Source organism: Chiloscyllium plagiosum, unplaced genomic scaffold, assembly GCF_037043375.1.
Source record: "Chiloscyllium plagiosum isolate Xiang-an unplaced genomic scaffold, Cpla_swu_hap1 HiC_scaffold_25, whole genome shotgun sequence".
NCBI lineage: Eukaryota > Metazoa > Chordata > Chondrichthyes > Orectolobiformes > Hemiscylliidae > Chiloscyllium > Chiloscyllium plagiosum.
Genome location: NW_028270163.1, coordinates 41461149 through 41487787, shown reverse-complemented (window position 1 = coordinate 41487787; position 26639 = coordinate 41461149). Strand labels below are relative to the sequence as shown.

Below are 26639 nucleotides of genomic sequence, written 5' to 3'. Positions count from 1 at the left end.
TGAATTATTTCGTTGGTCTCCTTTCAATCCTGATTCCTGAGTTCCTCCTAATTGGTTGCAGTCCATAATGTCAATCATAAAAGCCCCCATCTCAGAGTTGGTTTCATCATTTACTACCATTCGATGACCATTCAGTGTAGTTTCACCCAAAATGCAGTGCTGACTTCAGGATATTAAATTATTCAAATGCTTTCAGATTTTTTTCACAAATTAGTTATGCCTGTCCCTGGTTACTGCGGAGAAATGTAATGCATGCATCTAAAACATGCTGGTCACCCCAGCCCACTTTGGGCATAGTTTTCAGTAGAAAGTATTTTCACAATCTCTTCAGCTACACTCTTCATGCACAGGAGTTTGCCCAATGCACAACTGTGTTTGTTTTTTGCTGCCATGTGTCATGCATACACAGTATCTATTCTCCATTCTGGATCTCTCACACAATGTTCAGAAAGCCAGGGTCCCTGTCTACTGGAACATGTTGTTATGTTGGCCCATAGGGTCCAGAAAATTTACCAAAACAGTCAACAGTATGGAAACTGCTGTTGGAGGAGTAAGCCTTGCTGAGTGCTACAATGAATCTTGTAGATGGAACTCATTGCTGTAACCGTACATCATTAGTGTCGGGAGCAAATGTTGAAGATGCTGGATGGTGATACCAATCAAGGAGGCTGCATTGTCTTGATTAAAATTCTCTCTCGTACGTCTCTCTCATTACAAAGCTCTTGTCTGGTAAATGTTTAAACTATTTCAGAAAGCTACTTGTGAGAATTTTTATAATAGCATTTATTTGAAATAAGCATTGGTGATCAGCCCCTGGACATCTCTGCAGAAGTTCCTCAGGGTACAGCCTCAGGCACAATGATCTTCAGATGCTTCATCATTGACCTTCTTTCCATCATACAAAAAAGATCAGAGATCAGAAGGACTTAGAAGCAAAAAAAGCCTCAATGAGTTCTGTCAACCAGTGATAATGAACTGCGTTTCCCCTTTTTCTTGGCCAACGAAAACATTTATATTTTATTTGTCGAGATCGGTCTCCATTTATGTAAGGGTTTAAGAAGATGTAGGGTTTAACCTAAAGGATTATAAGTTGGTAAGTTCTTTTTTGTTCAAACTAATTTGTTTGTACTGAACTGTAGCTTCTTGTAAAATACAGAAATCTGGTTGATGCATTCTATCAATCTGAATTTAGCAAGGAAGTAAATTGGGAATTTTGAATAATTTGATAAAATCTTTTACTTTTTTTGATAGCCCTGGGAATAGTCAGGTTTGACAATCAGCAAACTTTCCCAACTTGGCTGCTATACAAGCAACAGTGAAGGAATAGTGATACTTAACTCCAAGTCAGGAGACTGTGCGGCTTGGAGGGGAATGTGAAAATTATGGTGTTCCCATGTACCTGCTGCCCTCACGCTTCCAGGCATTAGAGGTCATGGGTTTGTAAGGTGATGTCTGAGGAGTCCTGATGAGTAAAAATTTCTAAAAGTAACAGAACATGATAAATGCATCTGGATCCATAAACAAGTGCACAAAGTGTAATATCATGGAAGTTTCAGTAAACATTATAAATCACTGGGAGAAAGTGAGGACTGCAGATGCTGGAGATCAGAGCTTAAAAATGTGTTGCTGGAAAAGCGCAGCAGGTCAGGCAGCATCCAAGGAGAAGGGCTTATGCCCGAAACATCAATTCTCCTTCTCTTTGGATGCTGCCTGACCTGCTGCGGTTTTCCAGCAACACACTTTTAAGCTTAAATTATAAATCACTGGTTTGAGCTCTGCAATAGTTTTGTATCCAATTCCTGGCAGCACACTTTTGGAAAGTCTTGAGAAAGCGCAAGAAAGATTTACTATAATTGTAGCAGGGATATGTTGAATTCTGCTAAATAAAGAGATGACTGGAGCTTGCGTTGTTTCCCTTCGATCAGAAAAGATTAAATAGCTAATCAATGGAAGTGTGTCAGTTAGTTAAGTGTTTTGGTGAGGTCTATCAGAAGAAACTGCTTTCACTGGCAGAAGGATAAATAACTAAAGGACACAGATTTAAGGTCATTGTCAGGAAAACACAGGCAGGAGAAGCAAATAGAGCGCTTTAAGATTTGGAAGGTCCAGCATCAAAGTGTGGCTGGGTCTGTCCAATCATAACTTCTAAAAGGTAACATGATCCTTCTGGGAGGAAACATTACTGGGCCATCGAGGGGAAACACAGGATTGGTCTTTCACAGTCTCAACACCAGCACACTGAGCTGACTGGCCTTCTTCTGTGCTGTAAAATTCCATGGTTCTAATGATCTTGGAGAATTGCAGCACTTACTTATACAGATATTTTAAGTATCTGATTGAGCTCTAAATTTCAAATTCACAATGCCATTATGTGCCAACCTGCAAAACCCAACCAATGTTAACCCAACAATTTTGAAAGCCCAGTCCAGTCCTCAAAAGGGATAAAATTTCAAACTGACCTTGCATAAAAATGGCCCTGCACAAAGTTATTTCAATTTCTTCACTGCAATCTATGTTTGACAAAATGAAAATTGTTTTGTATTTCTATACAATACAATACAGCACAAGAATAGGCCTTTCGGCCCATCAAGCCTGCGCCGATTCCTAATCTTTATTTAGACGTATTTATTGCGCATGCATGGTTTCTATCCCTCTGTTCACCTCCCTTCATGTGTCTATCAAGATATGCTTTAAATGTTGATAATGTGCCTGCTTCCATCATCAACACTGACAGTGTGTTCCAGGCACCGACCTGTGCAAAACATTTTCTCCACATTTCTCCACTAAACTTTCCTCCTCTCAACTTGAACCTGTGCCCTCCTGTAGTTGACCTTTCCAGCCATGGAAAAAGCTTCTGCAAATCCACCCAATCTATGCTTCTCATAATTTTGTCAACGTCTATAGATCACCCTTCTGCCTCCATCTTTCCAGTGAAAAAAATCCAAGTTTATCTAACCTCCAGGTTATTGAGAGAAATTCCAATTGACTTTCCTCACACAGTATTGGCATCAGCAAAATCTGTCATTATGGTCTTGAAGAGTAATTTTCTGGATTTTCAAAATCAACTTCCTGAAGTAATTCCACAGCCTTTAATCTTAAGGCAACCCTGAATATAATTATTCGCTGACCTGATTGTAATGAGAAACATAATGTTCTATTCTGAACTGGAATGATTTTTCACAAGCAACTAACGATGTCCAACACAATTAACTTAAATTATCTTAATAGGTTTTCCCAGCTGTCACTGAAAGTCTGTAAACCAATAGAATTAATTAGTAATATAAGCCTTTTAATTGTTGTCACTACCTTGATTTTAACAATGTTGATCATTGGAAAAAGTATCTCTCCAACAAGAGTCAGTAGCTGACAAGGAGCACATTTCCTCCAGGATTAAACAACTAAACTCTCTAGAAAATAGAGAGCCTGAAGTGCTGCAAGTTAAAGAATTAATGCTGCAACTTCCTGATACTGTCGCACCACTGTTTTTGCAATTTTAGTTATCTCTGACCAGCCACAATTACAGGGTTTGCACAGGAAAAAGAGAAATAACAAATATCCAACAGGGCCACTGGATTCTTAAAATGTTCACAGCAAGTCTGGTTCTGAAATTCTAATTTTGTTGCCAGCATGCTGGAGGTCACTTCCTTGTGCTTTTTAATTGGAACTCCTTCCTTCAAGGAGAAAGTGAGGTCTGCAGATGCTGGAGATCAAAGTTGAAACTTTATTGCTGGAACAGCACAGCAGGTCAGGCAGCATCCAGGGAACAGGAGAATTCCTGAAGAAGGGCCTGTGCCCGAAACGTCGAATCTCCTGTTCCCTGGATGCTGCCTGACCTGCTGTGCTGTTCCAGCAATAAAGTTTCAACTCCTTCCTTCAAATCAGACTTAACAAGGAAGTGTGAGATTACTGTCACTTGCAATCTGTACAACCCACACCTCCTCAACGGTCCTCTCCTCCCAATCTTAAGGTGGTCACAGTTATTCTCTGACATGAGCTCTGTGAATCATTGTTGCTTCACTTTGTGGCTCAGCATGAAGAAAAACATCACAATCTTGTACCCTGTATTACAATACAGTTACTTCAGGTAAGCCTTAAATTAAAAAAAGAAATCCCAACATGTGATACCATTAGGATTGCGATTAAAGTTTCAGCACATGCTGCTGTACCTTTAGATCAAAGCAATTTCTTCCAGTTGTGACACTGCCAAGAATATTACTATCATTAATTTGTTCAAAAATATTTCACAGAAGGGGTCACAATCGAACTCCCAACTCATAAAATAATCCCAATGTATAAAATAATCTTACAAGGTGGGTTTTGGCTCAGGTTTCCTTAACCACTCCTCCCCCCAAAACACTGACTGTTACCAGCAGTGTCTGAGGCCGAGGCCCCAGATAATGAATGGCACCTATCAGATCTGACACTCTCCAGGACCTCTCCCAAGTGACCTATCTTCAGCACAAATGCAAAAAGCATTGCTGCTAATGATAGCACACACATGCTCACTCCCATTTCAATTCATACGCAATGTCAATCGCACAGACTCGAGTCAAAATCGTTAGAAAAGACATCAGCACGTAGCCTGACTGCTATCCTCCAATAATATAATTAAAGCAACACAATCCAGGACTGAACCTGGGCCCTCAGTGATTTGAACAACTCAACACTATAACAGCGTCAGCATGTTTCCACTGGTCACAGTGTCATTTCAAAGAGTCCAGGTTTGAAGCTCCGTTCCAAACAAAAGTCAACATTGGCAATTCAGTGCCATGTTGAAGGAGTGTTTCACACTTGGAGGTGCTTTTATTTTGATGGAACATTTAACCAAGGCCCCATCTACTTGCTTAGATGGAGTAACAACAATCCTGAAGAGCTGGGAAGTTATCTGTGGTGTTTTGCTGAATATTTGTCACTCAGTCTATAAAGAAAGTAGATTATCTGGTCATTATTGCATTGTTGTTTTGATACTCGCTTGCTTACACAAATTGGGTGTTAGCAAAATATTGGAGACATTGGTGTTTTTGAAAAGCACTACGAAGATTCAAATCATTCTATTTTTACTTTCGGTGCATTTGCTCCACAGAGCTAACAGGACAGCTTAGTGTTAAACTGAGAAACTTCACAATTGGTATTCAAGAGACCTTCAGAAATTCTTAAAATTCAGCTCTTATACTCTCTCATGTCACCAAAATGAATTAGTACCTAGTAAAATCACACAGAAGAATTTATTATTAAACAGATATGGAATCCTCCCATTTATCATGAAGATTCATTAATTTTCAGCTGTAATGCAGAAGGTAGTTAAAACATAACTCTGCCTGTTTTTACTTAATTTAACAAGAACTCTATCAGAGAAATGCCGAGGCAGTCTAACTGGGAAGTAAATGGCTGAATAATTTACTTTCAGTCTTCACTGTGGCCAACTTCCTACTTAATTGTATCATGCAGACCTTGCAAAAAGGATGCAACCCACAAATGTTGAGACACTCTACAGTTACTCCAGGTAAGCCTTAAATTTAAAACAAAAACCTCATACAGACATTGTGAAGTGAAAGATCAGAAGGAAATAATTAAATACTACTAGGTAGTCGACAAGAGAGTTCACTCTGGAGTTCTGACATTGCTCAACTCAACTCAGAATGAAGAGGTGAATAATTTATTGTCACATATATCTTGAAGGTACAGTGAAAAGTGTTCTGTCACCACAATCTGGCACTATTTTGATGTACACTAAGGTTAATAAGAAATTACTTAAATTAAAGTTTCTTCTTCTGTTCAAATTGGGGTCTCAAGCATGGCTTCAGCGTTTATACAAGGTGCAGCTCAAGGAGTCCCACTCCAGGAACAGCAACAACAATGCCAATGTGCCCGGAGACCCCGGCTCGGCTGCCACCACCACCTCATGACACTGCCAAGAGTCCAGGCTCTGGGTCTACTCCCACCACCAAGAATCCAGGCTCTGGGCCTACTCCCACCACCATGAATCCAAGCTCTGGGCCTACTGTCACCAGGAGTCCCCACTCCAGGCACTGCCGCTGCCAGGAGTCCAGGCGCCAGGCCTGTCACCAGCTCTTCATCATCCCGTTCAACATTCCAAGATTCCCTTCTTTTGTTTCATAAAATGTGGGTAACTTGGGTAGAGATGGGCCTTTGTTTTGGCAATATTAGATAGGATTAACAGGACTAAGTTTCCAGTTTTGCCAACAATGGATCATTCTATTAACCAAGCTAGAATTTGCAATCTATGAAACCATTCATGATTGGCCCCTAGAATTTCCATTGTAGTGTGATCTGCTCCATATAAACTATATTTGCCATCTGGAGGTTGCGATAAATTACACTGCACTAGTCCTTTGTTTAAATAATGAAAGGATATGTTCAGTGAATGAGAGTACCTTTTTGATTCACTCCCTTCTTTATTCAAGATGTGAAAACAAGAGAAATTGGAAGATAAAACTGGAGACATACCTCATCAAAACAGAAGCAATTGCAAACTAAACATTGAAAAAGAATGTCACCATGAGCGATGGATATATTTTCTTCTACATGCATTTGGAAGTGCACAGTTTTCAGTTCGCTTTCAGAGCCCTATTAATACATTGATGTGTATTACCTGCGTCCAACTACCATTTTGTCTTGCTCCACTTCAAGCACATCAGAAATTCTGTCAGCATACTCTGACTGCTTCACTCATGAAGCACATTGACTTGTGTGAAAGCAAAATATGTTTCCTGCTTGTACACAAGATGTAGGCATCATGAGAAGGCCAATATCTATTGCCTACAGCTATACAACTGAGGAAGGGCAATCAACATCCTTACTGTGAAAATAAAACCAGAAAAACTGCAGATGCTGGAAATCAAACTCAATCAGAAATTGTTGGGAAAAACTCAGCAGGTCTGGCAACAACTGCGGAGATAAATCAGAGTTACATTTCGGGTCCTTAGAACTTAGAATCCCTATGGTGTGGAAACAGGCCTTTTGGCCCAACAAGTCCTCTGAAGAGTAACCTACCCAGGCTCATTCCCCTTCCCTATTACTTTACATTTCCCCATGACTAATACGCCTAACCTACACATCCTTGAACAGCATGGGGCAATTTAGCATGGCCAATTCACCTAAACCGCACAGCTTTGGACAGTGGGAGGAAACAGGTGCACCCAGGAGAAACCCAAGCAGACAGAGGGAGAATGTGTAAACTCCACACAGACAGTCACCTGACGCTGAAATCGAACCTGAGTGCCTAGCACTGTGAGGCAGCAGTGCTAACCACTGGGCCAGTGTGTCGCCCCGTGGGTCCAGTGATCCTTGTTCTGAAGTGATGGTTGCATTGCTCACAAGTCATTGCTGGGGGTCTGAAGTCACATGTAGGGATGTAAGGAGAGCACATTTCTTTACAAAAGGACCATTTCGGTTTCTCTGACAATCTGGCTGTTTCACAGTCACCAATGGTGATCAAGGCCTTTTAATTCCAGAATTAGTACTTAATGGAATTTCTCATAAGAGTTAGTAAGATTTGATACCTTACCTCTGGATTACTAGTGCTAACCACTGGGCCAGTGTGTCGCCCCGTGGGTCCAGTGATCCTTGTTCTGAAGTGATGGTTGCATTGCTCACAAGTCATTGCTGGGGGTCTGAAGTCACATGTAGGGATGTAAGGAGAGCACATTTCTTTACAAAAGGACCATTTCGGTTTCTCTGACAATCTGGCTGTTTCACAGTCACCAATGGTGATCAAGGCCTTTTAATTCCAGAATTAGTACTTAATGGAATTTCTCATAAGAGTTAGTAAGATTTGACACCTTACCTCTGGATTACTAGTGCAGTAAAGAAACACTATGCTAATGTAGCCCTTCACACCATAGAAACAGCAGAAAGGAAAAGCCAGTGAAAAACCTAGCTGGAATCCAAAAAAACTCAGCGATGGTTGTACTGTTCAGATCATGATTCTTGATAGCTGGTATGCAAATCAAATGATCTTTACAGTGAGAGTATGGAAATGCATCACATAATGAGCTTGACAATTCATATGAAGAAACTTAGAGCTGGATTTTCCAAGCCCTGAGCATGAACATAGCAGTGTTCTGCCTTGGGATAGCTTGCTGACTGCAGGAGACATTTCAGCTGCCAATTTATATGTTTAAGGTCCTAAGTAGGGGTGATGTAGAGGATTTGCTAGTTGCAGCAGCTGGCAACGATGTGTGGAAAATTATCTGCCACACTCTGGGCGAGCCACCTGTACCAGAATTGCAGTCCCCTTTTATTCAACCTGATTGACTGACCCTTCCATGTACAAGCACCCTCGCAAACTCTTGAGTTGCTTCAGCAGCAGCAGCACACCTCCCCCCAAGGCATCAGCCCTCTGTCCTGCAGCATCGATAGCCAGTGTGCCAAGCTCCATTCTACTGGGAATATCCACGTACCAGTGAAAATGTGGCCTTCAGAGGGTGGGTTTTTGGTATTGACACAGTCTGCATGAGAATCCTGTCCTAGACATCTAAAACTTTCTAAGTGGCAAATGCAAAAACCCTTGTCTGCCTTAATACGGAACGTTTGAAGCAGTGGAAAAGCTGTACTGCACTGAGATTATTTGTGAAAAGACACAAATAGATAAAAGCCCTGTTTGTTTCTTTAAAGAAAGAAAACAGTCCATAAAACCTGATGCAGAGAATTGTTACATTCAACTTGTTTTCATTAGCATACGGTTACATTACATGTTGAGGCAAGACTGACACTGCAAGGAGACCATTCACATCAAACAAGGACAACATCTTTTCAACAAAGATGTGCCATCACTGTCACAGAAACAGCGAGAGGTCCTCTCTTTAAGGAACTGGAGGGGATTTATAACTCAGCTGATGTGGACAATATTTCTACAAATGTACATACATACATACAATATGTAAAAAAAAATTGAACCTTTCATCTTGCAAGACAGGTAATATCAATGTTCTTACCTTAAGCACAATGGGCTTGCAATTCTGATTTGATAGGCATTCACTACTTTGTTGTCCAGAAAATAAGAGGGGACACTCCACTAGCAGATGTGCAGAAGGAGCTAAGTGACAGCTCTCGGCTATCAAGTTCCTTAACAAATGACTCTTGGCAGCACTCACAAAGCCAGTCGCATCTCGGTGATTCATTCACGGGGGAAGCAATGGTGTAACGGAATTATTGTTGAACTACAAATCCAGAGACTCTCAAATGTCCTGGTGAGCCGGGTTCAAATCCCATACAGTGGCAACAAGGGCAGGTTAGAGGCAAGGAATTCGACAATAATTAATTTCCCTCCTGGCTCTTCAAAGCCTGTCCACTATCTACAAGGCACAAGTCAGGAGAGTGACGGAATACTCCCCACTTGCCTGGATGAAGTCTGATATACCATGACTGGTCTGATAATCTTTAAATCTACTTTCCTGCCTTATCCCCACAACCCCGATTCCTTTAATTTTTAGAACTCTGTCTCAACCTACACTGAACAACCCAGCCTTGATAGCTCTCAGTGTCATAAAGTCACAGAGATGTACAGCACAGATGCAGACTCTTCGATCCAACTTGGCCATGCCGACCAGATATCCTAAACTAATCTGGTCCCATTTGCCAGCATTTGGCCCGTATCCCTCTTCCTGATGAAGGGCTTTTGCCTGAAACGTCAATTTTCCTGCTCCTCGGATGCTGCCTGACCTACTGTGCTTTTCCAGCACCACTCTAGTTTCCAGCATCTGCAGTCCTCACTTTTGCCATATTCCTCTAACCCCTTCCTATTCATATACCCATCCTGATGCCTTTAAAATGTTGTAATTGTACCAATGTCCACCACTTCCTCTGGCAGCTCATTCTATATACGTACCACCCTCTGCATGAAAAAGTTACCCCTTAGGTGTCTTTTATATCTTTCCCATCTCATCCTAAAGCAATGCCCTCTTGTCCTGGTTCCCCACGTCTCCAGGGAAAAGACTTTGTCTATTTATTCTATCCATATCCATGCCCCTCATTTTATAAACCACTATAAGGTCACTCCTCAGCCTCCAATGTTCCAGGGAAAACAGCCCCAGCCTATTCACCCTCTCCCTACAGCTCAAGTTGTAAAGAATTCCACAGGTTCATTACTCTCAAAAAACAAATTTCTCCTCAGCTGACTTAAATGGGTGACTCCTTATTTTGAGATTATGCCTCCTGGTGCTAAACGCTCCAGAAGAGGAAGCAGCCTTTCTACACCTAACCTGTCAAGCCCCCGAAGAATCTTATACATTTCAATAAGGTTTCCTTTTATACTCATAAACTCCAATGAGTACAAGCCCAACCTATTCAACCTCAAAAGACAGTCCTTCCAACCCTGGATTAACCTTGTGGGCCTCCTTGAGATTGCATTCAATGCCAGAAGGAGCAGTGCTCCAAAAGCTTGTGTTTTCAAATAAATCCATTGGACTATAACCTTGTGTTGTGTGATTTTTTGACCTTGTCCTACCCAGTCCAACCCCGGCTCCTCCACATTAAGTATATCTTTCCTTCGATAAGGGGACCAAAACTGTTCACAGCTGAACTTGAAAATATATGACCATTCCTCCACTGTCAGTGAGTGAAAATCCTGAAAGTCCATCCCTAAGGGCATTGTGAGCCTATGGAGTGCAGCTGTTCAAGAAGACAGTTCACCACCACCTCCTCAAGGGCAACTAAGGATGGACAATAAATGCTGGCCAGCCAATGATGCCAGATAAATAAAAATAAGTAATCCAACTGTGGCCTAACTGGGGTCTTGTACAGTTTTACTAGACCTCCCTATTTTTATACTCTGCTCCCTTTTAAGTAAAGGCTGACATTCCATTTGCCTTCCCAATTACTCACTAAACCTGGATAATAGCTTTCCTTGATTCATGTACAGGGACTCATAAATCCTTCTGTGCTGCAGCTTTCTGCAGTCTTTCCTTGTTCAAATAATATTCATCTCCTCAGCTATTTCAATGGAAATAATGTTGCTGACCCTACAAACTACTCCAGTTATCACTTAATATAGCAAAGTTGTAGTAAATATCATCAGAGTAAATAATGCGGCTGCGTATGCTCAGTGAATTGCTCTTTGAGATGAGAATCATGTTTTCCAGACACAATTGCACTGCAACCTTGTGCTTGTCCTTGAAATGCTATCAGATGGACTTGTTCTTTTTTTAGCATTTAGGGAGCTAGTTTTGGGAATAGTGTCAAAGCATTATACGCGAGGCTTTAAATCTCTCTTCAAGGAGACTAAACACTACTAACAGTTTGTTAACCATATCACAGAGAATTTAGAAATTAAAGACATGCACTTGGGAGCAGGGATTGGCAAATATTCTACTGATTAAATACACAGATGCTTTGAACATCTTCAGTAATATTTTTTGTAATCACTAATGATGTGATAATCACGTTTTAACAGCAGGTTAGTCACAGCACATAGTGGAGAGTACAGGTGGTACTGTACAATGGATGAGTAACTTGGGGGAATCCAAGTATGATCTGATTGACTAGAACGAACAATGATTCATTAATGAAAGATGTTGTCTCCTAAGTAAGTGAGTAACAAGACAGCAGCAGATGGACATCGTCTGATTGACTCCCTTTCCAGTTAAATACCTGGAAGTATTGGGTCCTAGAGATTACTTTATCAGTCCTTGAAATTCTGCCTGAAATGACATAATCTTCTATCCTTGCCTATCTTTGAAAGGCTAGATAAATTGGAATGACAGGTAAATCCAGTGACCTTACTGATCCTGCCCTGTAGTATGATATTCAATCCAACACAACAGGTTATAGATTCTAGCCATTTACTGCATGAAATAGATTTTCCTCATGTCACCTCCCACCCTTTTGCCTTTTACCTTAAATCAGTGCCCTCCGGTTCACAACATAGGGCAGCACGGTGGCTCAGTGGTTAGTACTGCAGCCTCACAGAGCCAGGGACCCGGGTTTGATTCCATCCTCAGGCAATTGGCTGTGTGGAGTTTGCACATACACCTCGTGTGTGCACGGGTTTCCTCCAGGTGCTCCTGTTTCCTTCCACGATCCAAAAGTGTGCAAGTCAAATGGGTCAGCTGTGCTAAATTGCCCATAGTGTTAAGTGCATTAGTCAGAGGGAAATGGGTCAGGGTGGGTTACTCTTTGTGTACTTATTGCGCTGTTTCTACACAGTAGGGAATCTAATCTAAACATTTCCAAAAGTGGGAATATTGTGTGGATTTCGGGTGCTCCGGATTTCTCCCACAGTCCAAAGATGTGCACGTTAGCTGAATTGGCTATGCTAAATTGCCCTTAATCTTCAGGAATGTGTGGGTTAGGTGCATTAGTCAGGGGTAAATAGATCTGGGAGGGTTACTCTTCAGAGGGTCAGTGTGGACTTATTGAGCCAAATAGCCTGTTTCCATATTGTAATGGTTCTATGGTGTATGATATTGCTACTTCTGCACACCATCAGCTTACACACTTCGCTATAACAGGCAGGACAATGAATGAATATTAAAACAATTTTGGGAAATTCATCTCTGGCACATGGAAATGATCTAACAAGTTCCAGGAGATCCCAGAGGTCAAATAGCACAATTCTTTTAACCTACCACCACCGAACTCCAATTATCCATATCCTACAGGCAGCCATTTTATCAGGAAAGTTTTACTGCATCACTGCATTAAATTTCAGGCCAGTTAGTAAAACAAAAATTGTTTTTGGAAAGGAGATAACATCATCAAGTTTTCAAATGATGTGCCTAAGATATTTCTCTGTGCCCTTTAAGCATCTTTTGAAGGAATTTTACTTGTCTATTCTTGATACACTTGACATTTTAACAACAAGACTTCACTGAGACACCGTAAAAACTCATTTGTTAGTATGATCACAGCTATGAAAGAACACAACCAGTTATTCAGTGTTGTGTCTGTGTGTGCAATAGCCTGGAACAGATACAAAGAACAATCTAGATAATAAACAGAATTGGTAATAAACAGAATTAGGAATAATGAAAAATATATAATACCACTGAAGACTTGTAACTGGATGATTATTTGTGTAAAATGGATGCACTTGGATATATTTTACACAATGTAGTGGTGCTGCAAGTCAACAGAAAAGCTGCTTGCAATACAGGCTTCAAGCTGATACAGAAACAAATGTGCAGCCAGAATTAGAACAAAAAAAACCTTCAATAATTCATCAGTTTATATCATGTATCTTGAAATTTTATTCACTTCTTTCATTTAAGATCCCGAGTCTGATGATTGAGGATTTGAAGTACAATTAAACTGGAACTAAATAAAGAGTAGCCATTGTGTGCAATTGGAATCAAATTTAAAGCAGATAAGATGCCGGATGTGCAGAGATGCAATAAAATGGATACACACAAGGGAAAGAAATATAAAATAACTACCAATACCCAGGATATCTTCAAATGGCGACACTTATTAAAGCAACCTTTGTTTCAGCACTGTATTTCATTGCAATAAAGGAAAATCGAGATTTATCGCTATAATTTATATTTTCCAGCCACAGCCTCTGCAATTGGCTCAGATGGAAATCAGTTAATAATATCACAGAGGTTCACAATTTCCCCTTCATCCTACGTTGCCTAAATTGCCCACCCAGTTATATTTGCTTTCACCTCTGAAGTGTTTTGTGATAAGATAATTGTTTCCACATAATTGTGTTCCATTATGTGAGTGTGTTTGCATCAGATAAAACCTCTCTTTGCAGCATCACTAACTTACTATAAATTTCTCATGACAAACTTCCGGATGAATAACACTTTGTCTCTTCTATCTATAAGCTAAGCAAATGAGAATATAACTTAAAAAAACACAATGGGACACAAGGAGATCTGGAAAGTTAGAGTGTCTCAAGTCAGTGTTCAGGTGCATGCATGCTGAGATACAAGTTAGTGCAATGTTAATGCACTAGGGTGATGGTGGTATAGTGGTGAACATAGCTGCCTTCCATGCAGTTGACCTGGGTTTGATTACCGGCCATTGCAGTGTTGTGGTTTCTAAACAGTGTTGGGGGGCACTGTCGCTCAGTGGTTAGCACTGCTGCCTCACAGCGCGAGGGACCTAGGTTCAATTCCCGCCTCGGGCGACTGTCTGTGTGGAGTTTGCACGTTCTCCCCGTGTCTGCTTGGGTTTCCTCTTGGTGCTCCGGTTTCCTCCCACAATCCAAAGATGTGTAGGTCAGGTGAATTGGCCATGCTAAATTGCCCATAGTGTCAGGTTCATTAGTCAGAAGTAAATATAGGGGAGGGGAATGGGGCTGGGTGGGTTACTCTTTGGAGAGTCGGTGTGGACGTTTTGGGCCGAATCTAATCTAATCTAATTGTCCTCATTCCCTGCATGGCATGACTCAACCTGAACTGCCGGTGTCCAGTTGATGAATCCTCACAAACTCTCAAGAGTGGAGGAAACAGGAGTACAAAGGAAATCAAATCACATTGGGTTATTGATTCATCAAGCAAGATACAAAAAAACACAAAGGACACGTTGCTCTTAAGATGTCATGGGATGGTGAAAGGAATAGGATCTTGATGGGAAAAATACCTGAAGCAGAGAATACATTATATAGTTTCAATATTTGACACCTAAATATTGCAAGTGCCCCAGCAGCTAGCTAACAGCTATTAATGCTCCTGATAAAACACAACATCTCATCACGTATTGAGAAATGCAAATACAAATATTGTGGCCGATACTGATGTCATTCATTATCAAAGCACTTGCACCTCACACACCTTCTCCCTACAGCTTCTCTTACCTCTCTGATTAAAATGTTCTATAAGGAAATAGATTCTGTTTCCATAGATCTTACTGCAGCTGATGACCATGCAACAGCAATGTACACTCCCTCCATAGTCTACCCAGTTTCCACAGCAATCTTCTGTTCATGGATGGGTAGAAAAAGAAATGTCCCAGAAGCTATAGTCAGTGATATAATCTATTTTTAAATGATCTGCGAATACAGAAGGCTCTTCGACCTTATTTTCCCTTCTTCATTTAGTCGCAGTCCTTCCACTTAAACTCTAGTTTTCTGATTACTCTTGCTGAAAACATATCACAGCTAAAAATGTAGAAGGAGGATGGTAAATTCAATTAATACTGGCAGAGATTAATTTAAAGTGCTTAACTTATCAAATGTTATAGGTGGCCCAGACTGAGCTTGCCTAACAACTAAGGGTCACCATTTTTAAACTTTCAGCATTAGACCTAATCAGAGTGCTTTATCCAGTGAATTACTACAGCCACTGATCTCTGGAACAGTCAAAGCAGACTCAAAGCATTAACATTGTTTCTCTCGCCAGAGAGGCTGCCAGACCTGCTGAATATTTCCAGCACTTTTTGTCTTCATTTCCAAAATTCAGCATCCACAGTAATTCGCTTTTTATTATTTGGTATGATTTCACTTTCTACCTAAAGCCTTTCACCTGTACTAGAGGCTCTTAACCAGCCCTACAGGTTGATGTTGAGGTGGATTCAAATGGTCATATCTTCCAGAGTCACCTGCATGGCCATTTGATGAAATGGACTTTATTTTCAATATCATTTTGAAAAGGCTCTGCTGGAGTTCACTGTTTCTTACCTGGGATGTTGTGTATAGTGATGGCAAGAATGAGTAAGATGATGCGCTTCCAACTGCTTTGTTCTGGAGTGGATCTTGGATGATTGACTGCAGTCAAACCCTCTGAGTAGTTGGGCTGCTGTGCCCTTTTTCTCTGATAGACTTCTCCATTGTCTACTTTCTCTGAAATGAAAAGAAAACCAATAAGAATGCTAAAAAAAATAGATTCTGTAGGACAATTTTTACTTGTCACCTTAAATCAGATTAAATTCTGAATTCATGATTACCACTTTCAAGATTTTTAAAAAAAGTATAACTGGAAGTCTTTACAGATTTTCCAGAGACAAAAGGTGGTAAGTTGGCAATCTTTTCAAAGGGGTTAAAAACACAACGCAGGGTATAAAGGACAAACATCTCCTTTCTCTGCTCGTTGAAAACATTCCAACTATAATGAGTTTAGGCCTTTCTTCATAGGAATGCCCCACAGCAGTGACGCAAATACAAAAATAAAATTAGGCCAAGCAATGACCCATACTCTACCTTTCTCGACCAAGACAGCTACAGAATAAAGACACGGCTTCTTCCCAGATTCACACAAAGATGTAAAACTTACTGAGTCCAACATTTACTCAGCTGCGTATTGTCAATGTAACTGACTCATAAAGCCCATCATCCAATCTATCTGTGACCTTCGACCTAGTGGAATTTCTAGCAGAGGAGAGTAAGACATCCTCAGCAAGACTGTGGCCCTTAGTTACAACACACCAGGCTGAGGGGGCTAGTTCAAACTCCAAGGTCAGACTTCACTAAAGGACTGGCTCCATCCAGCCAGCCAAGCTGTGGAACCCAGGACTACCCCTAGAAACAGTGGGAGGAAGAAGCCTCTGAAGGCAAACATATGGCCTGGTTGAAAATTAGTTGCAAATCGAATCTCCCATTTGTCAATATATTATCATTTTACATCATCAGCTGTCTGGTCAGCTCTCAGTTTAGCTGCAGCTTTACAAGAAAGAAGCAAGTGAAGCTGCCTTTCCTTAGCACCACACAATGTTCAAACCCAAGGAGTCTTTCCACCAATAAGACATTTACAGTCAGTGATGACTTCTCCCAACTCAATTCCATTGGAATCTGTTGTCAATAAGTTCTGTCTGGCTTTTTGCAGTTAATACTGCTTTACCCTATCATGATGTTCCTTCTGTTCAATGTCTTAGTTTTCCTCCTCAGAAGACCAGTGTCATTCTCACTACTTCTCATTGTATGTCACATCCACTTTTTGCCTGCTCCAGTTGACCACAGCTCAGCTTGTAAAGATAATGCAGTGCATTCTATCTGTGATGTCCTGCAAGGAGCATCCAGACCCATCCAAGCAAGAGAAGCGAACCTTCCTGAGACCTAACAGGGACACCCCAGTGAAACAATGGACTTCATTGTACCTATGTTTGGCATGAACATTTGCAATAATAATGTCATGATCCAGATTGCTTGTGCCCAGGATTGATAATCAACATAGTTGCTCAATGCATGAGGTATGCAAGTTTTGAAATTGTAGATGTTTTAACCCTTAATGTGAAAGTGCAATTGTTGATTAAAGGGCCTCATATTACTCACAAGTGGAGCATACTCCCACAAACAAAGCAAATTTACTGCAGCCACTCTGGATGTGCTAGTATTTCTAATTTGCACCGTATGGCCATTTAGTTGAAGCGTACGCAGGTTGTTTGCTGCATAAGCTACTGTTACATTCTGCGGGTGTCAAATTGACATAGCATGGTACCATAGCCCCTTGCCATTTACCAGGTAGACTTTCATCTCAATGTTACAATCTTCTGTGGAAAATTGGACAGTCTTTCTTCAACATTGAGAATTTTATTTTCCTTTCAAGCAGTATTGTCATGACTGTCTCACCGCTGTCCATGACATTCAGAAGCTGTGAAAATTCCGCTCTTTGTCTCTGGATGTGCCAGACAAGGGAGCTGAAAATACCCTCTTATTTAGGTTTGGGAAGATAATGACAGAATCACAGAAGTCTGACTGCTCAGGAGGTGTCCAATTTGGACCAATATGCCTGCACGATGAATATATATGAGTACATAAAAATACATAATGTAAAAACATGAATGTCATATTTCTCTTGATCAAACCCATTGGACTAGAGTGTGATCTTATAAAGAATTCAGAAATGTGATCATTCAAGTAACATCTTGTTTCATGCTGCACAGAAACTAGTTGTTCCAATATATTTGTTACTTACAAAAATATACAAAATAAGAAAGGAACTTCATCAAGAAAGATTTCATGATGTTCATCAGAGATGTTATAACATATTTCACAGAGAGTAAATGGCTTCAATGGGCTGGCTCTGTGGTTATTATCAATGAACGCAGCTTGGGCAATTCGACAAGCTGCAAGGAATTTAAAGGCTGTTTGGGTTGGCGATTAAACATTGCAGAAGACACAGAATTTCTGGTTTTCTTCAAACAATAATAGTAAAAGATAATAGATCTTTAACATCCATCTAAACAATGAGGCAGTTGTTTAAAATTACTTTAACACTTCACCTGAAGGATAATGTTTCTAGTAATAAGTCAATGCTTGGTTTGGACTATCTGTTTAGACTGCATGTTCAGGTCTTAGAGTGGGACTTAAACCCAAATTGCTGTCAGCCGGCAAACAGACTGGCACTAAGATGCAAAGAGCTTTTATACCTTTGGTAAAGATTCATGGTTCTGATGCTCCTTCTCAAGGTTTAAACTCCAACTTCATTGCTTATCAGCAAAGTCAGCTCTCAACCATTATACACTTGGCAAAAGCTGAACCTGTGCACTTAAAGGGGATTCTGTGATGCAGTGGTACTGTCTCTCCACTGAGCCAGACAGCCCGAGTTTAAGTCCTACCTGTCTCCGATGTGTTTCCTAAGATCTCTGAACAGGATGATGTAGAGATATCCAGACTCTATGCAACTGGCAACCCCACCTCTGGGCATTTCATCTCCATTCCTTTTCAACTAAGATGATTCTAATGGGCACTGAGTCAATCTTTCTATATGACTGAATGTCTCATGCTGTGTAAATTTAAAAGGGCTCCACTTTCATCAAGGACTTTGGTACTTCTTAAAATTAGGCCATACACTTTGATAGTTATGAATGATCTATCCAAAAGTAGAAAATCAGAGAACATCAATCTTTTACTGTCCATCCAATGAAACCTACAATTGCTTGACAACAGAAACAATTCTAAGTTTAATTCAGAAGATTTTACCATGTAAAAAAAAATTAATGAATATTCCTTGAAGAAATAATTACAGTATAGGAATATCCATTCAATGTACTATGCACTCACCCTCCAACCCAAATAACCCTTCATTTCATTACAGTTTGCAGTATTGCTCCATGTTCATTGATAGTAACAATACAGCCTGCAAGTGCAAAGTATTCATTATTTGTGAAGTATGTTATGACATTCATGAAGTCCATCCTAATCCACTTGATGAAACTATCAGCTTCCACTGAGCATTTTTCATTCACTATAGGACTGTTGCTTGACACACGCATGCAAGGCTTAGCCAGGTGATAACACCTGACAACTGAATTGAAGCAAGTGTTATTTTCAATGGATTATTTGCTTAACTAGAGCTGAATGTACTGCCAGGGAAAACTCAATGTGCTGCAGTTCTGTCAAACCAAGATAATTAGTGGCTCCCCTTAGCACTAACCCCACATTCATTACAGACGACGGCTGATTTACAGACTGGCACAAGCAAATGACCGTCAGTCCTACGTAATGTCACTAATAATTCTCCAGGTCGACTGTCTCAGGATCATTACTGCTGTCTTCATTCAATTTCATAAAGGGAACATTATTCCTGCCTTCTTGTTTCCTCTCTGTTGCAGTATTACGGATTTAAATTTGAAACAAATGGAAGGAAGGGACAGATTAGGCCAAGTTTGTCTTTAGAAGTACTGGAAAAGGCACACAGTCAAAGCATTTAATTAGCAGAAACTGGGCAAAAATCTCAAGAGCAAATTGTCTTCTGAGATGAAGGACGGGGTCATGTAGCATAAACACCGGTCCGTTCATGTAGTGCAGAGTCATCAGCACCACCTATCAAACACATCACAATGTCTGTGTACAGCCTGTGATGAACCGACTTGACCAACTCTGTTTCATCTCCCTCTGACTTTCACAAAAATAAAAGTGTAGCAAGCACCTGAGTTGGTCACCCTCAAATACACTGATCATCATCAAGTGTCCCATTGATACTGCAATGTCAGCATTTAAGAAACTCAATTTATTAAAGAGTTCCTGAAAACAAAGCTTTAATCCTTCCGAGGCCGAGAAAGAACAGACTAAGCTGTGTTTATTTCTAATAACATCTTTCATACCCTCAGGACGGCCATTGCGTTTTCCAGCAAAAAAATACTTTTGAAGAGTTGTGTTTTACAGACAAGAACAGTGCCTACAAAATAATAAGATGTAAATGGTCAATAAATCTATCTTGCTGGTGTCAATTCAGAGATGAAGGTGACTAAGAACACCCAAGGTCCCAGCTCTTCAGGTACAGCCATGGGATATTTAACATAGACCTGAAAATGCAGCCTAGGGCCTAGATTCATTTCCCATCTGAAAGGTGGCACCTTTAACATGCCACTGAAGTGTCAATCTATTTTGCGGTGTTTTCAAATGCTCGTGATTTATACACTGATGTCTTCCACTTGCCATAAGCCATTTATCTTAAAAAGGATAGTCAAAACTCACCTATAAACATAACTCCCATTCATACCACTCAATTCACAGAATAAAATAAGCACAAAACATGTTACAAAAGTAAAGTCAGACAACCAGCTAAACGATGCTACAACAGCTTGGAAAGGTATGAGATTCGAAGGATTTTAGAAAAAGGGAGAGAGAGTCAACAAAGTGAAGAGGTGCAGGGAAATCATTTCAGATTGTGCATTTTTGGTTGTTGGAGACCCCACGTGAGAGTGGCACGGTGGCTCAGTGGTTAGCACTGCTGCCTCACAGCACCAGGGACCCGAGTTCAATTCCACCCTCAGGTGCCTGTCTGTGTGGAGTTTACACATTCTTCCTGTGTCTGCGAAGATTTCCTCCAGGTGCTCCAGTTTACTCCCACAGTTCAAAGATTTCCAAGTTAGGTGAATTGGTCATATCAAATTGATGAAGGGCTTATGCCAGAAATGTGGGCCCTCCTGCTCCTCAGATACTGCCTGACCAGCTGTGCTTTTCCAGCACCACATTCTTCAATGCCAAATTACCTACAATGTTCAGGGTTGTGCAGGTTCGGTGCATTATCCTTGTGAAATGCAGGGTTACAGGAATCGGGGAAACAGGTGGGTCTGGGTGGGATGCTCTTTGAAGGGATGGTGTCAACTTATTGGGCCGAATGGCCTGTTTCCGCTCTGTAGGGCTCGTGCAAAAAGCACTGAAGAAAGCTTTGTGAGCAAAGGGCAAAATTATTGCCATAAGTAAGGGTGCAGAATTAGGAATGGGCAAGGCCATGGATTTGAATTTGGGTAACAGAAATTGGCAAAGACAAGAGAGATAGGAGAGCAGTATGTGTTGGGGAATACGATGCAGGCAGTGCAATTCTGGGCAGGCTATAATTGACTTTACACTGGCATTCACAGAACCTGGATTGTTGAAGACACAACTGAGATTTTTAACAATGCCGAAGGTGAGTTAGAATGTAGGCGTCTATATTAAAGTAGGAATAAGCTATCTTGATGGAAGGTTAAATGCGGGGAATGAAGCTGCTCTCAGGATCATGAAGGATACAGGAGAGTAGCTGGAACAAAGAATTCTTTCTGGCAGATGCTAAAAAGGAGGAGTTGATCTTGCCACCATTATGTTGGAGAAAATTCTTGCTCATCCACAACAGAATGTTGGACATGCTGGTGCAAAGGTGATCAAAGGTGGCGTGAGAGCACTAGAGCTTTGCACCATCACTGTACCTTTCAAGTTGAGCCTGTGAGACTGCCAAGGGGCGGGACTAGGCAACAGAGAAACACTGGAGGTGACTTGGTGGCATAACTAAAACAAGTCACAAGGAAAGACAGTGGGGAGACGACAGGAGTAATCATCCATGTTTAATACTGTAGAAAATACAAGAAGACAAGTACATCACAGTTGTTATCGGAAAGGTATCTGTAATTTTGGAGCAGTGTTAGGGTTATTAGCAGGGTAGAATCCAGATGGAGAATGTGAAAAAGTAAGATCCCGGAGAAATCGGAACTAAGCTTGGAGGATTTCCGAAAACAAACAGAAGTTAGAGTCATGTCCATTGTTAAGGGAAGGGAGTCAAGGATTTTCTTTTTGTGAGAAGAAATGTGCTGATAATTTTGAGAAGTGTTGAACTGGAGCTGAGGAAAAGGAGGGGATCAAAGGTTCACTGAGAAGGTGAACTTGTGAAGGGTAGGGTCAGTCAGAAAACAAGAGCAGAAGAAATCAGAGTGGAATTAGTCCACAGAGCTCCTTGTACCATTTCTACCCGTCAGTACAGTCACGGTAGACTTTCTGAACGAATACTGCTGTGCATACAGCATCATAGAATTTTACAGCCCACAAGGAGGTTATTTGGTCCATCGTGGTAAAAACAATGACTGCAGATGCTGGAAACCAGATTCTAGGTTAGTGGTGCTGGAAGAGAACAGCAGTTCAGGCAGCATCCAAGGAGCTTCGAAATCGACGTTTCGGGCAAAAGCCCACCATCAGGAATAAAGGCAGTGAGCCTGGAGCGTGGAGAGATAAGCCAGAGGAGGTGAGGGTGGGGAGAAAGTCGTGTCTGTACCAGCTCCTGAAAGAGCCCAACCAGCTATGCCCATTCTGCAGCACTATCTCTAGGGCCCATTTAATTAATCAATTTCAAATATATCGTTCACGGTTATGTCATCAAGTCATAGAATTATACAGCATGGGAGCAGATTCTTTGGTCCAACTCGTCCATGCCAACCAGATTTCCTAAACCAGACTAGTCTCATTTGCTCGCATTTGGCCCATATCCCTCTAAACCTTTTCTATTCATATGCTGGATGCCTTTTAAATGCTGTAATTGTGCCAGCCTCCACCAGTTCCTCCGGCAGCTCGTTTCACACATGCACCACCCTCTGCATGAAAACGTTGCCCCTGAGGTCTCTTCTAATCTTTGCCCTCTCACCTTAAGTCTATGCCCTCCCTTGGACTCCCCTACTCTAGGAGAAAAAAACAGACCCTTCAACCCAACTCGTCCATGCTGACCAGATATCCTAAACAAATCTAGTCCCATTTGCCAGCATTTGACCCATATCCCTCTAACCCCTTCCTATTTATATACCCATCCAGTTGCCTTTTAAATGTTGTAATTGTACCGGCCTCCACCACTTCCTCTGGCAGCTCATTCCATACACACACCACATTCTGCGTGAAAAATTGCCTCTTAGGCCCCTTATATGTCTTTCCCCTCTCACCCTAAACCTCTAGTTCTGGACTCCCCCGTCACAGGGGAAAGACTTGTCTATTTATCCTATCCATGCCCCTCATGATTTTATAAACCTCTAGAAGGTCACCCCTCAGCCTCCAATGTTCCACGGGGGAAAGACCATCCTATTCAGCCTTTCCCTATAGAACAAACCCTCCAACCATGACAACATCTTTGTAAATCTTTTCTGAACCCTTAACAACATCCTTCCTAAAGGAGAGACACCAGAATTGGACACAGTATTCTAAAAGTGGCCTCACCAATGTCCTGTACAGTCACAACATGACCTCCTAACTCCGATACTCAATGCACAAATCAGTGCAACCAAGCGTAACAAATGCCCTTTTCACCATCCTGTCTATGTGTGACTCCACTTGCAAGGGACTAGCCGTCTGTACCACTAGGTCTCTTTGTTCAGGAACACTCCCCAGGACCATTAACTGTTAAAGTCCTGTCTTGGTTTGCCTGACCAAAATACGACATCTTACATTTAGCTAAATTAAACTTCATCTGCCACTCCTTGGCCCAATGGTCCATGTGACCGATTACATAACTTTAATTCTCAAGACCAATAAATGAAGAGTAGATAATGGGATAAACACAAATGAAGAACACTGTGGTGAAGCATACTGGTTCATGACGTTTTAAGAGATTACCCACATTTGCTTAATGGAACTAGAATAGAAGAGATTGATTATTTTGGGAGTTAGAACTTAATCAGTTTAAAAACATTCAGTAGATATTGAAAAACTGCTAAATCTAATTAATTCATCATGTCAAAGAAATTGAGGAAAACTAAACATAAAAGATCAGGAGTCAAGTTAGCATGAGTGTGTTATATTGTCATGGTGTTAACCAGAGCTTAAGATGGGTCTCTGGTTTCAATTTTTCTGTGTGTTTGCTGGGAGAAGTTTAGTTTGAAGTGATCTGATTGATTAAGATTGGCAGTTAAATACACACAAATAGCCAATGAACGAACTAATGCTCCTTATACCTTGCCTAATCAAGATAGAAAATGTAGCCAATTCGATGAGAACCTAGCTAAGAATCTAAATGTGCAAAACAGAACAGGTGGAACCAACAATCTGAGGGTGGTAGGGGAATAAGAAAGAGAGACATTGTTGACCCATGGTGATAACAAATGGCTCAAAACTAATGACAACATGAAAGGGACATCTGCAGACCATGTATAACACTGTATATTGACAAGGATTAATGATGATATTATTTGAAAACAAACTCTAATTGATTTTTAAAAAGTTAAAACTCTTTCAACAATCACCTGAGAAATGTTTCACTCAAGTACTTCAATCTCTAAAGAAAACAAACATTTGTATTCAACAACCACTTGGACGTGTCAATCGAACTGTTTACTGAGCAGGTTTCCCACTACAATAACATTCTGTCATAGTCATGCAACATTAATCCTAAAATGGTAACCCCCCACCCCCACCCCAGGTTCATGTCAACAGTCAGAGGGAAACAATAATAACTGATTATTTAAAAAGCTCAGAAGAGTTGAATCACTTGACAGCTTTGACAGATCTTTGACAGTTCCATTGCATTTGTGCACTTCTGAGGATAACTCATGTATACTTTTCACAACACTAAAGGATATCTGACAGATCCTTCAACAGGTACCTCACACATTGCTCCAATTTCCTTAATGTGCCTCAGGACCATATCCAAAGGTGTATCTTACCTGCCTTTCCATGAAAATGCACACAAACGATAGTCCTGCTCTAATCTGTTGTGCTTTGTACAAGTTGTGTTCCTAACTACGGGATGCCAAAATCCAATTTGACCAGAGGCAGCTAATCACTGAAATGGACAATTGCATCTGTGAACCGCATGTGCACTTACTCCAACCATCCTCCACATATGGCAAAAACTCAGGTCCTAACATTCTGCCACAAGGTGGACAGTATTGAGAAGTAGGGGCATTAGGCCTGTATCAAATCTTTTTTAGACCACACACAGAGTATTGCATGAAGTTCTAATCAGCATATTACAAAAGTAATAGAGGTCCAGAACAAAGTGCAGAGAAAATCAGCATGGATTATTTGAGAAATGCTGTGGGTTTGCATGTTTAGAGAGGACTGACACAATGAGTTTCTTTTCTCTTGAAAATAAAACAAGTTGAAGGATGACAAAATAAAGGTATTTAAAATTATGAAAGGTGTTGATAGTGCCGATACAGAGTGCTCCCAGTTGTGAGGAAGGGCATAACTAAAGCCCATTAAAAAGAAACATCCCAAGAAACCCAGTGTGGGATTTGGAAGAAACTGTTAACCCAAAGAGTGATGAGAATCTGGAGCTCACCATCACAAGAAGGGGAAGCTAGACAAACATCTAAGGCAGAGGGAACAGTGAACAACGATGAAAGATTTACATGAGGAAGCATGGGAGGAGGTTCAAGTGAAGTAAAAATGCCAGAGTAGACTGACTAGGTTGTGTTTGTTTCATATATGTTATGTAATTCTATACTATTCTCCTTGGACCCATCTAATCTCAATTGATCAACCCTAATTCATAGGGTTGCCACTTCCTTAACTGGCAGAAATAACCTCACAGGGTTTATCCTGTCAGTTTTGGACAGTTCAATGAATTAGAGGTGGCAAAGTAACTCGGGTGTAAGAGGAGTATGTGAAGTAGGTGCAAGTATGGATTATTAGCAATACCAAGCTAGGTTAATATAAGCTTCATTATGCATATCTAGCAATGAAGTGTTTCTCTTAAGCCTCTCCCAGTGCCATTAAAATCAGCTTCAATCAGAGAATGGGTTGCACAGTTGGAAGATTTCTCCATAAAAAGTAATCTAAAAATGAAAGATAACTGTGTAAGATAATTCTGTATATGAGACAACTATTCAACTGGTCAATCTTTGTAGGTTCTGCACTTTCTCTCCTCGGTTTTCTACATTCCTGTCAGACAGCAGCTCCCAACTGCCAGCTCATATTCTTTCATCTAACATAGCCAAACCAAAAATTCACTCTCCTCATACTCCACTCCCAGTGTCAGCTCAATGTCATTTCAGAACCATTTCAGAAACTAGTCTAGTCTGCACTAGGACTCAAGTTCCCCTGGGTTTGTGACTTGACTGAGAAGTGACAAAACCTGGCCGGGATCAGCAGTGTCAACACATCGAGCTGAGATTCTCAATGTTACACTACAGCTCAGCCAATCTGTTCGACAAGATTGTACCACAATCCCTACCTACTGGCTGGACCACAGTGCTCTGTAAAGTATTCAATTGTATTTATTTGGTCCTTCAGAGTCATAGGCAATCAGGGACTGTGAGAACATTTTAAAAAACTGATAACTCAAAATAAAATGAAAACAAAGGTTACCGAGAGCAAAGATCAATGAACAAACCTGCTCTCCATGTTCACCTGCGACCAAATGTAAAATTGCGCCTTTACAGCTGCATTAATGATGGAAATACTGATGGATAAGCAACACTGAAGTAGTGAAAAACCAGGTATTGTCATGACCACAAAAGTATACATTTTCTCAGTTTATGATTTGAAAAGGAACTGTTGGATTCTGGTTTAACCGCGATGATTGATTCCATCTTTGTCCTTATTCCTCCTGATTGCATGT

The 26639-nt window shown here is 40.8% G+C and overlaps 1 protein-coding gene across 4 annotated transcripts in view; it reads right to left on the bottom strand.

The window, feature by feature from the left end:
* Window positions 1-26639, bottom strand: part of slc39a11 (solute carrier family 39, member 11) — a 728791-nt gene that overhangs the window by 351609 nt on the left and 350543 nt on the right. For all 4 annotated transcript variants that reach the window (XM_088000669.1, XM_043714886.2, XM_043714887.2 and 1 more), the window contains one exon: window positions 15587-15748. In XM_088000669.1, coding sequence (XP_087856795.1) covers window positions 15587-15748 — 162 coding nt within the window. The remainder of the gene's footprint in view (window positions 1-15586; window positions 15749-26639) is intronic.